The 11,383-nt window shown below is 55.3% G+C and overlaps 1 protein-coding gene across 1 annotated transcript in view; it reads right to left on the bottom strand.

The window, feature by feature from the left end:
- Positions 1–11,383, bottom strand: part of NLRC5 (NLR family CARD domain containing 5) — a 68,848-nt gene that overhangs the window by 2,543 nt on the left and 54,922 nt on the right. Inside the window, exons 35-44 of the mRNA XM_045293895.1 lie at positions 10,158–10,241; positions 9,547–9,630; positions 7,370–7,453; positions 5,511–5,594; positions 2,253–2,336; positions 1,963–2,046; positions 1,742–1,819; positions 974–1,057; positions 821–892; positions 480–563 (exon numbers count right to left, since the gene is read on the bottom strand). Coding sequence (XP_045149830.1) covers positions 480–563; positions 821–892; positions 974–1,057; positions 1,742–1,819; positions 1,963–2,046; positions 2,253–2,336; positions 5,511–5,594; positions 7,370–7,453; positions 9,547–9,630; positions 10,158–10,241 — 822 coding nt within the window. The remainder of the gene's footprint in view (positions 1–479; positions 564–820; positions 893–973; positions 1,058–1,741; positions 1,820–1,962; positions 2,047–2,252; positions 2,337–5,510; positions 5,595–7,369; positions 7,454–9,546; positions 9,631–10,157; positions 10,242–11,383) is intronic.

Genomic DNA, 11,383 nt, shown 5'->3' with positions numbered 1-11,383 from the left:
TAGGGGCCAAAGGCGTGCTGTGCAGATTTGAGAGGTCCTTCCTAATGGGGTGCTCCCCAGATCTCTCCGAAGACTTTCCAGGGAACCCCCACACGTCCCAACACACACACACACAAGGGCTCTTCAAGAACGCAGAAGGTTCTGGAGAGGGGGCTGTAACGATGGGCCAGGACGCCTGCCCACAGAAACACCCTGGTACCACCAGAGGGCACCTCAGCCCTTTCCACTACAAAGGCCAGCACACCAGGCAGGTGGCCTCTCCAGCCACCTCCCGAAGGGAAGGTCAGGGGCACAGAGCCCTCCCCTCCCACCACCCCATGATGGGGAAATGGGGTGGGGGCTGGGTGGCTTTGCCCAACTCTGCCCACAGCTCAGCCACCCCAACTTCCCTAGAGGAGTCTCCCACTTCCAGGTGGAGGGGACCTGGGCCAGCCCCCTACCCCCAACCCCTTCAAGCACAGGATCCTCAGATGGCTCACAGGATCTCTTCCAGGGCTGGGCAGAGCAGGAAGCCAGCAGCCAGGGGCTTGGCAGCCTGGTTGTCGATCTTACAGGAAATCAGGCTGGGGACAGAGAGGGGTCTGGGCTGGGTAGGGGGCATCACTGGCTGGTACCCCATTCCCAATCAGGGTGCCTCTGCAGTCAGGGAAGATGGGGGCCCAAGAGGCAGGTGTGGGCAGGAACACAGCTCTTTTGTGTCCCGTGTCCCCACATGAGGCCTCGTCCCTTCAAAGGTCTAGCCAGGTGTCAGGTGGGGCCCACCAGGGTCCACTCACCCATCCCCCCCACCTCCCCCTCCCTCTCCCCTGCAGCTACATACTCAATTTGCCGGAGCAGCGGGAACCCCTTGGAGAACCACGAAAGCCCTTGGCCCAGGGTGTTCTCAGCCAGGCTGCAGGATGGGGAGACAGCGGTAAGGGGCAGCCCCGACCCCACTCCCCACCTTCCACCCAGGCCCCACGACCCGCCTCACCTGATCTCTTCCATGTGCGGACATCCATCCAGGGCCTGGCCAAGGGGCAGTACCCCTTCTGGGCTCAGGCAGCTGGAGGACAGGCTGGAGGGAGAGGAGAGGGGTAAGAGGAGGCTGGGGGACCAGAGATAGGGGGTGGGGGTCTTTGTGGAGACCCTAACCTCAGCTTTTACAACCTGAGGATTTAAGGTCAGACTTTAGATGGCTTATGGGAAAAGCTATCCTAACACCCTCACCCTCCCTACACACACACACACACACACACACACACACACACACACATCCATACATCCACACAGGGTATCACGGGCCCTGGCTTTGGGGGCGGAGACTCCAAGTTCAAGGCTTGGCTCCTGAATGTTAACACATGAAGGTCTGCTCTCTACACCGCTCCTGCCCTTGGTGTTCTTGGTTCTCGCACGGACAATGGACCGACTAGAACGTGGGTCCCACGGGTCCCACTGGGCTGTAGCTGCAGAGTACAGACGCTGGGCTGCAGCCATTTCTCACGCACCCTGTGCGCAGGCTCATGCCCTGAGAGGGGAGGGCTGTGTTTACATGTGGGGAAACTGAGGCTCTGAGGGACAGGGGCGCACAGGGAATTGGTGGCAGGGCCAGCATGAGGCCAGCTCTCCTGGCTCCTCACCCAGAGAGAGGGAGGAGTGGGCGGGAGAGGGGCAGGCAGCCCCAAGCAAGACCCAGTCTGACTGAAGGCCATGGTGGGGAAACAGGGGTGGAGCTCTCTTCCCTGTGGCAGAAGGCACTCACCACAGGGCCCTGAGGTGTGGGGGCAGCCCTCGGGCCAGCATGCAGATTGTGAGGTCTCCCAGGGCATTGGTCCCAAGCCTGAAAGAGAAGGGGGTGAATGATGAGCTCTGGCTGGTCCCTCGGGAGCCTGCCCTGTGCCCTGGGGGAGAGGAGGGCTGGGGGTGGGGTGGGGGATGCTATGGAGCATGGGGGCAGAGGGCAGCCCACCTGCAGACACATACCTCAGTTCCTCCAGGCTCCTACAGAGGCTGAGAGACTCCGCCAGCTGCCTTCCCCCCACCAGGCCAATGCCATTCCCTGAGAGGCTGAGGGAGGGATGGACATCAGAACCTTGGCCCTCCCACCCCAGACCAGTCGCCACCACACGGGTACAGCTTGACAGGGTGCCAGAGAGGAGCGGGAACTGGGCTGGCCAGCAGGTCACTCACCCCCACGCCTACACCCTGGCGGCTGCGGGTGGGGTGGGGCAGGAGGGGCCAGTGTGGGGCCCTGCTTGTTAGATCAGACTCACTCGATCGCCCTGAGCTGCGGCAGCTTCGGCAGGACAGCAGCTAAGTGCTGGGCACCAGCCTCTCCAATCCGGTTGTGGCTCAGGCTGGGGAAGAGAAGAGTGGGATTGTGGGGAGATGGGGGTGTCACACATCCTTGACACCCCATGTCCTCCCACGCCCAGACAGAGGGAGTGTGCATATGCTGACCCTTGGAAGCAAGTGCCTGTGTGCCTCTGAGGGTGGTCCTCTCTTCTGTGAGGTCACCGAGGTGACACCAGAGGATGGTGGGTTCTGAACCTGATCACGTCTGAGCCACTAAGAGAGCAGCTTAACACCAGCCTGTGTGGCCACGAGGTGTCGACAGGACCAGGTATCAGGCCTCCAAGACCCAGAACAAAAATCATAACAATGTGAATGAGGGGGATCGTGGAGTGGAGACTCAAAGCCTATCTGTAGACAATTGGACATCCCCTTACAGAAGGGTCCGAGGAAGAGACGAGCCAGTCAGGGTGCAGTAAGCACCCACTGTGGGGGGAGGTCAGATCCTTGCTATCGCTGCCAGACTGCTGTCTCGTCCCACCACAGGGTGGGCCTGCTCCCTGTTGCTGGAGACAATGGATTACCTCTCTCTGAAGCTTAAGGTCAAAGTTAATCTGCCATCCTAAATCTAGGATCCACCCATCTTGTCACATGTATACCCCCAATTCCTCCCCCTTCCTATTGCATGTATGTCCCTAGATCACCCCCTCCCATCACTGTAATACCTGTAGCACAACCCTTTCCTGTGACGTATGTCTTCACCGGTAATGAGGGGGCTTGCACGTCCCCAATGTCCCCAGAAGGGAGACGTCGGACAGGGCAAGATATGACAAAATAACCATTTATAAACTATCAAGGGCTCATGCGGGAGGGGGGAGCGGGGAGGGAGGGGAAAAATGAGGACCTAATGTCGGGGGTTTAAATGGAGAGAAAATGTTTTGAGAAACGATGTACAAATGCGCTTTACACAATTGATGTGTGTATGGATTGGGATAACAGTTGTATGAGCCCCAAATAAAATGATTTTTTTTAAAAAAAAAAAAAAAAAAAAGCTTGGGGAGCATTAAAGTTTCTCTCTCTCCCTCCATGTGGACCACCAAGCGGGGCTGAGGTGAGCAATGCTATCATGTAATGTGTCTGACTCCATTTTTTTCTATATATCTCTTCTATCTCTCATGCTCTCTATAACTTTACTATAATATTTACTTATTATCGCTGTACAATTGCGCCTACCAAACCGTAGTGATTGTGCTAGGAGCTGGTTTCTTCTGGCAACCGACGAAACATACAACTTTCCTCTAGTTCTTTAATGCTTCCTCCCCCCACTATCATGACCTCACTTCTACCTTATAAATCCGGGTAGACCAGAGCATGTACACAGGTACAGATAAGAGCTGGAAACACAGGGAATCCAGGACAGAAGAACCCCTCAGGACCAATAATGGAGTGGTGACACCAGGAGGGGAAGGGGAAGGTGGGGGGAGAAAGGGGGAACCGATCACAATGATCTACATACAACCCTTCCCAAGGACAGAGTGTAAGACATGAAAAAATAAGAATTATAAATTATCAAGGGTTCATGAGGGAGGGGGAAAAATGAGGAGCTGATACCAATAGCTCAAGTAGAAATAAAATGTCTTGAGAATGATGACGGCGACATATGCACAGATGTGCTTGACACAATGGACGGATGGAAGGGTTGTGATAAGAGATGTACGAGCCCCCAGTAAAGTGATTTTAAAATGAAATAAAATAAAAGAGCCGCCTAGACAGGGACACATGGCGGCAGTTGGATTTTATGTCAACTTGCACGTGTGTAACAGGAGCATGGGTGGCGTGGGACGCATCAGCAGCTAACCACGAGGTCAGCTGTTCAAAGCCCCCAGCCCGCTCTGCGGGAGAAAGACGAGGCTTCCTAACCCCATGACGCACTCTCATCTCAGAAGCCCACAGAGGCCATTCTCCCCTCTCCTGCAGGGTTCCTCTGAGTCACCATTGGCACGATGGCAGTGAGCTTGGATTCACTGCCCACTTGTGTCCCGGTAGAGTCGAACCTGTCAATCAGGCCCCAGGCTGATGATGCCTTCTGGGAGGCGCGGCCTTTGTATAAGGGGGAAACTGGGAACTTCTCCCTCTCTCTCTGCCCCTCTGCCTTCCCGTTTGCTGGGACTCTGCCTGCCTCCCGGGGTGACCCCATGTGAGCCACCCGGCCCTGAGAGCTGTCAACCCTGCCGTGCTTCCATGAACTGTGGGCCCACGTGACTCTTCACCCTCCCACCCCGGCAGCCTGTGATCCCCGGCTTTCCGCCTCACCTGTCTGAGCCACCGGCCTGCAGCTGGGAGCTGTGTGAGTCTGAGGAAGGCCCCAGCTTGCACTAGACCTAAGAATGTAAGCTGGCCTGGGCTGCGATGCTTTCTTGCTATACAATTGCTTCTTGATATAAAGCTCCTTCTCATGCATGGATGCGTGTCCCTGGATTTGTTTCTCTCGACAACCCTGTCCAACACACACACAGACACACCCCAAGAGGGCACCAGGGGAGGAGGAGCTGCAAGCTGAAGACTGCCCAGGAGCTGAAGAACATGCCTTGCTGACAAGGGAGGAACCGACAAGGCCCCGAGCCTGGTGTAGACACTCAGACCCCAGCACTGTGAGAAATACATTTCTGTTCTTTAACGTAACCTATTGGTGGGGTAAGGGGCCCTGGAGGAGGCCCAGTGGGTAAGACACCAGACTGCTAACTTCAAAGCCAGCCTTTCAAACCCACCAGCGGGTCTGCAGAGAAGGGTGAGGCTGTCCATTCCTGTAAAGAGTGGTAGCCTTGGAAACTTTAGGGAGCAGCTCTGTTCTGACTTACAGGGTCAGTCCAAGTCAGAACTGACACCATGGTGGTGGGCCTGGGTTTGGTCTTATGGGTGAGGTGCTGTTAATAGTAGGGAACTAGGACTCCTGGGTGCTGAGGGCAGCTCACACGGAAAGTGCACCATCTTCACCCTGTGTTTGGGGAGGACTCCCAACGCCTGTCCTCCCTGAGGCTGACCTAGATCTCTCTTGCTGCAATGGGCAGTCTTCCATCCTCTCCTGAGTTCCTGCACAACGTGGACGTGGGGGTGGGCGGGCAAAGAGGCCCAGCAGGGAAGTGCGCACGCACATGGCCCTGCCTTTAGCATCTGTCCCTCGCTCCCACCCTGCCAAAATTGTCCGGGCTTGCGGGGAGGGGGCGGGACAGAAAACTCACCCCAAGTCTTCCAAATTGGTGGCCCCTCTGAGGGCTTCAGCAAGGTCGCGGCAGCCGACATCGTTGATGCGGTTCTCGCTGAGGCTGGAAAAGAGGGGACAGGCCGGGGCACGGATCAGGACCTCCACAGGCAGGGGCTGGGCTAAGGACACCAAGCTGGCAGAGGCTCTGCCCATTCCGGAGCTCAGGCATCCGTCACAGAATCAGGGGACGTAGGGAGCAGGGATGACAAGACCATCCCCAGCGCCCACGGGAGAAAACCAAGGTTTTGCCACACGTGGCCTCGGCCTGTGCGCCGGGGATCTGTCGGTCAGCCCGAGAGAATGGCAACTCCCTCGGGATGCCGCCGCCTGGCAATCCCCTCTCAGGGCACAGGCTCACTGTCTGCTGGCAACGACAGCCGAGAGTGAGAAGGCCATCTATTGGAGCCAGGTTCTAAAACACATGCCCGAGGGTTGTTTCACTGTTAGGTTTTTGCAAAGCAGACTTTGCACTGCCTTCAGTGAGCTGAGTATAGGAGAGACACATCTATGTGTCCCCCCTTTCATGGGGTCCCCCCACCCGTGGCCAGGGTGGGGCCGGATGAAAACAAAGCCCTGCTCTGTGTCACTGCTTGATGTGCTTTTAGCCTCAGTGTTTCCTGGTTTCAAAAACCGCGTTCAAAGGAGAGTAATGAAGAGACCCCTGACGTGGAGGGTGCCACAGCAAAGTGTGGTGAAGAAAGTAGATGGTGCCGGCTATCGATCGGATTAGCAGCTGGGTCTTAAAGACTTGTATTCAAACAAGCAGCCATCTAAGCCAGGAGTCCACCTGGAAGAAGCACACCAGCTTGTGTGATCCAAAGACGTCAATAATAAACTTCAAACATGACAAGGGGAAAACACACTGTGCAGAAGGCGGTGGGGGGCAAGTGGAGGCAGAGCACCCGGCCTGATCAAGCCGCTGGCAGACCCCCGAGGTGCTTCTAGTAGGAGTATCCCTTGCTTGCTCCATGGCAAAAACTCCTTCCCTGGCTTTTTAAAACTATCCACGGTGGTCTTTTCTTTCTTACCCACTATTTGTATTTCTATCTCTGTGTTATTATTTTCTCCTTACCACCTAATTTTTTTCTTGTTTCTCTTGGGATTTCCAGTCTGAAGCACAGATGAGTACAGGCATGGAGATGGGACCAGATGCAAGGGCTTATAGGGGAGGTGGGGGGGGGTGGGAGATAGGGAGGGTGGCGGGTAGAGGGAGCAAACAATGTATGTGGGAAGGAGGTGGGAATACTCTCTAGAGCTGATGGAGATTACACAGCTCATTTTAAAAGTGAGTTAGCCGTGTGTGTGTGTGTGTGTGTGTGTGTGTGTGTGAGAGAGAGAGAGAGAGAGAGAGAGAGAGCGCGCGCCACTGTTCTAAAATTGATTGTGGTAATGATTGTACAACTCTTGCTATGATTGAACTATGGAATTGTGTGATACATGGATTGCGTGCCCGTAAAACTGTTTTTTGTAAAAGAGGGAGTAGACTCATTGCTATTTGAAAGTAGACACCGTGGTCAGGGGTTGAAATCACAAGGCCACCAGATCTAAGTGGAGACCTTCTTTGGTCTGCGGAGGCGGGGTCACTTGGGAGCCGGAGAGAATGCAGACTGTAGGCTGCCCAGCCCTGCAGATCCCAGCCCCGCCCAGCCCTGCATCCTGCCTGCATTAAGAACAAGAGTTATTACAGGACTTGGTGGCCACCCACCCCTGTGGGCCCAGGGCCTGCCCAGGGAGAGGAGGGTTGTCAAAGAGCGGCCCCGATGCTGCTCTGCGGGGTGGTCTCAAGAGAGCCCACTCTTTCCCTGGACCCCCACCTCCACCCCCTGGGCCACTCACGTGAGGCTCTTCAGGAGGACCATGTGGCGTAGTCCTTTGGTGAGTATGTCCAGGGACCAGCTGCCCAGTGGAAGATGGCTGAGGCTGGGGAAATGGAAGCAGGTGAGGTCCTGGGGATGCTAGGTCAGATCCCTGACCCATACTGAGGTCCTGCCCATCAGGGGCCTCCCATTTCCATGGTCCACAACACCCAGGACCTGCAAGACCGCCACTTACATCCACACAGTACGACAATGGGATAAAACCAAATCCAGATGGCCTCTCCCTGCACGAATCCCTGAGCCACCGAGGCAGCGGCTTTAGATTCTAGCGGGGCCAGTCAAAGGGCCAGTGAGGAGCACATTACACGCCGAGCATATACTGTGGGGGGGGAGACACCAAGGCTCGGGGTGCTGGGAGACTTGTTCAAGGTTACACACAGCAAGAGGCAGCCTCAGGAAGAGACCCCGAGACTGTACCACAGTATAGGTTTATACAGCGAGAAGGAATATAACAGCTAATTAGTCTGCACAGCAGGACAGAGGGCTCAGTTCAACTCACTTTCGTGGAACAGTTAATATACTGGAAGTCTTTCAACTCATGTGGGCTGCTGGGTCCAAGGTCAAGGAAGCAGACAGCAGAGTCCTCCCTTGGGCAAGGCAGGCAGCATCTGCCCACAGGCAGCAGACAGCAGGGCGGGTCAGCTACAGTCAGGAGCTTGGGAGCTTAGGGAAGCAGGCCCCGATGGGATATCGAAATCAAGCAATGCAAGGCGATGGGATCCACTAGCCTCAAGCTCAAGCGATGTATGCACCAGCAGCGTGGCGAAGCAGGTCTCAAAGGAGCCTCAAGTTCTAGCAACACAACTCATGGGCTGGCTTGGCTCCCAGGTGGTGTAGCACACAGGTTGAGGCAGAGAACTAGCTAAAGTAGCCGCACGCTAGTCCAGTCACCAGAGAGCAAGAGAGAAGGGGGCAGACCTTGCCGAGCCATTTATCTCTTGGCCCTCTAATCAAACTGTGACCTGATGAATCCCACATGTTCCAATTGGCCAGGTTGGGACAATAAACCTACCTATCACATCAGACCAAGAGCTGAACCTGGGCAGTATGGCTTCTAAGCGAGGTCCACACCCCTGGTCATTTCACTGACTACAATTCAAGCAACGCTGACTCAGACGGGAGCCCCTGTGGGGTTCTGAGACTGTCATTCTTGGTGGGAGTAGAAAGCCTCCTCATTCTCCCTTGGCGAGGCTGGCGATTTTGAACTGCTGACCTTGCAGTTAGCAGCCCAGTGTGTAACCACTCTGCCACCAGGGCTCCTGATACTTCTGTGAATAGCACCGTGAAATACCACCTCATTGTTGGCACTGTTGGGGTAAGTATTGGAACACTGACTGCAAGGTCAGCAGTTCAAACCCACCAGCGGCTCTTCAGGAGAAAGATGAGGCTGTCTGCTCCTGTAAAGATTGACAGCCAATCAATCAATCAATCAATCAATCAATCAATCAATCAATAAAAATAAAAGATTTGCAGCCTCAGAAACCTTATCCAGGGTGGCCGAGACAGAGGGTGGTTGTTAATTCAAGATAAGTGAGTGTGCATGTGACCCAGGTCTGGCCAATCAGAGGAGTCTATTCTCGGAGCCACAGGACTGTTTTAGGAATGGGCACATGACCCCAGTCAGGCTGGTGAGATTCCTAGCCGGCCTTCGGTTGTAAGAGCCAGGCCGAGGTGCTCCCCTTCCACAGTGATGGTGGGAATTGCTGCTGGCAGTATCCGTCCGAGGATGAAGCCCAAGTACAGAGAGAGAAAAAGATGGAGGGACAGAGGAGCCAAGAGACAGACAGGTAGCTTTGGAGGGAAACACAAAAACTCCCTGCCATCGAGTCAATTCTGAGCCGTTGTATCGATTTGGAGTGGGGCCTGTCAAACACTGAGCCCCTGGACCCAGCCATGCCTGAAGTCCGCTCTCTGATAATTTTCTATGACCTGAATTAGTCCCTTCCTGGCTTGAGGCAGTTTGAGTTGCTTATCCTCTTTCCTGTCACCAAGCATCTTGTGGGCCATCGGAGCCAGGCCAGGAAGCCAAAGGTTTTCCTCACTTGGGATCCACCCGGCGGCTGGACAGCGGTGTGTGTGAGAGGCAGGAACTCCCAGTCCCTACCGCTCCCGCCATTAACCAACCCCACCGCTTACTCAAGTCTCTTCAGCCTCCACTTCCCAGCAAGGGTCTTCACCAGCTCCCGGGTACCCTCCTCGCTGAACGAATTGTTGGACAAGCTGGAAGCGGCCAAGCACAAGAGGAAGCTTAGTCCAGGCTGCCCCAGCCCTGGAGCTGAGCTCGCTCTATCAGGCCCCCTTGCCTGTCCACTGCCCCAGAAGGCCAACTCCGGGCCTGCAGATCCTGGAACCCCCTCCCATCCATGTTCTGTGGGGCGTGACTGGCCCTAAGGGTCAGAGCCTGGGGCCCTGGCAGGAGGAGAGGAGAAGCCCTTAGGTTCTGGAATGAGGGCTGCAGAAGGACCCTGGATCCACGCACGCACGCACGTGACTGATTGTCCCCTCTGCATCCCAGCGCCCCGGGGTCCGAGGAGAGTAAGGCTTGGGGGCTCCCTGTTACCGGCCAAGTTGGGATAAGGACACAGGCTCAGCCTGCCCCAGTCCCCCCTCCCGCCCCACTCCCACCCCTCTCCCACCCCTCTCCCACCCCTCCCTAACCCCACAGGGCAGGCTAAAGTCCCACATCTCTCCCAGCCCAAGGGTGAACTGCCCTCTCTACTTTCTGTCCCGAGAACCCCTCAACTCACTCCAGTTCCTCAAGGTCCTGACAGTGGCTCAGGCCAGATGCCAGGTGAGTGAGACCCTCGATGCTCACATAGCTGGAGGTCAGCCTGGTGGAGTCAAAGGGCAGCAGGTCAGACAGGAGCTCCGAATGCTGGCAGCGGAGGCCATGGGCACAGGGCAGGGGTGTGGTTCTTTAGGGTCCTGGGCAGGGACCCTCTCCCTTCATAAATCCCTCATTAGAGCAAGAGAGGCTGAGCAGCAGGGGCATTGGTGGGCTCGAAAGTGCCCCTCACCCACAACCACTCAGGTAGACCCTTCACAGCACTGCCATAGCGCAGTGTAAATAGAGGCCGAATAAAAAGAATGACCATGAAAACAGAGTCTTTCAAAAAACCTAGCCAGCCCCAATAAAATGACTTAAAAAAAAGCAGAAAGGAAAGAAGTAGTTAGAAAAACAAAGACAAAACCCAGCCAGTTACTGTTGCTTGCCACGAGATCCGAATCCTGATTCCACCCCGCCAAGAATTCAGTAAGCATCTTTAATATTTTTTCTTCAAACCTCACTGACATAGAGTCGGTAAGCGGTTTCATAACTATGAACGCATCCTTATTATTATTAATTTTTAAATAGCAAAAGAGCGAGATTTAGACAGGAGTAAGAGGAGGTTTTTACTCCGTTGATGAGAGTGTTGGGGTGGAGTGCAACCTGTCAATCAGGTCACAGCCTGATGACGCCTAGCCTGGCAGCCTCTCCCTCTCTCTCTGCCCCCTCGCCTTCCTGGTTGCCGGGACTCTGTGTCTGCCTCCAGGGGCCTCCTCATGTGGTCGGCCCAACCCTGAGAGCTGCCGGCACCCTGCCACGTTTCCACCGACCTTGGGTCCACACCACTCGGCCCCCACCGCTTATGACCTTCCTGCACCCGATTCACCTTTCTGCATCACTGCCCTGCCGCTTCCTACATCTGAAGCTAGCATCCCACTTAGGGACTGAGCCGGGACGCCTTCTGGATAGGGAATTATTTCTCGATATAAAGTTCTTTCTTGCAGAGAAATGAGTGTCACTGAAGTTGTTTCACCAGACCACCCTGCTGAACTCCCCACCAAACAGATAGCTGATGCAGGCATGCATCTGCAGGATGCTAAACATCCCGGGCAATACCTCCCCAAAGATCCTTCTTTGTGACAAAAGGGAACTAGTAGTTTCCCAAGGGAAGACACCTGTCAGCCGTTCCCTTCACCATGGGACCCC

This window comes from Echinops telfairi, unplaced genomic scaffold (assembly GCF_000313985.2).
Source record: "Echinops telfairi isolate 266 unplaced genomic scaffold, ASM31398v2 ScPeMD7_2291;HRSCAF=2852, whole genome shotgun sequence".
NCBI classification, from domain to species: domain Eukaryota; kingdom Metazoa; phylum Chordata; class Mammalia; order Afrosoricida; family Tenrecidae; genus Echinops; species Echinops telfairi.
This window is presented reverse-complemented; position numbering and strand designations above follow the sequence as displayed.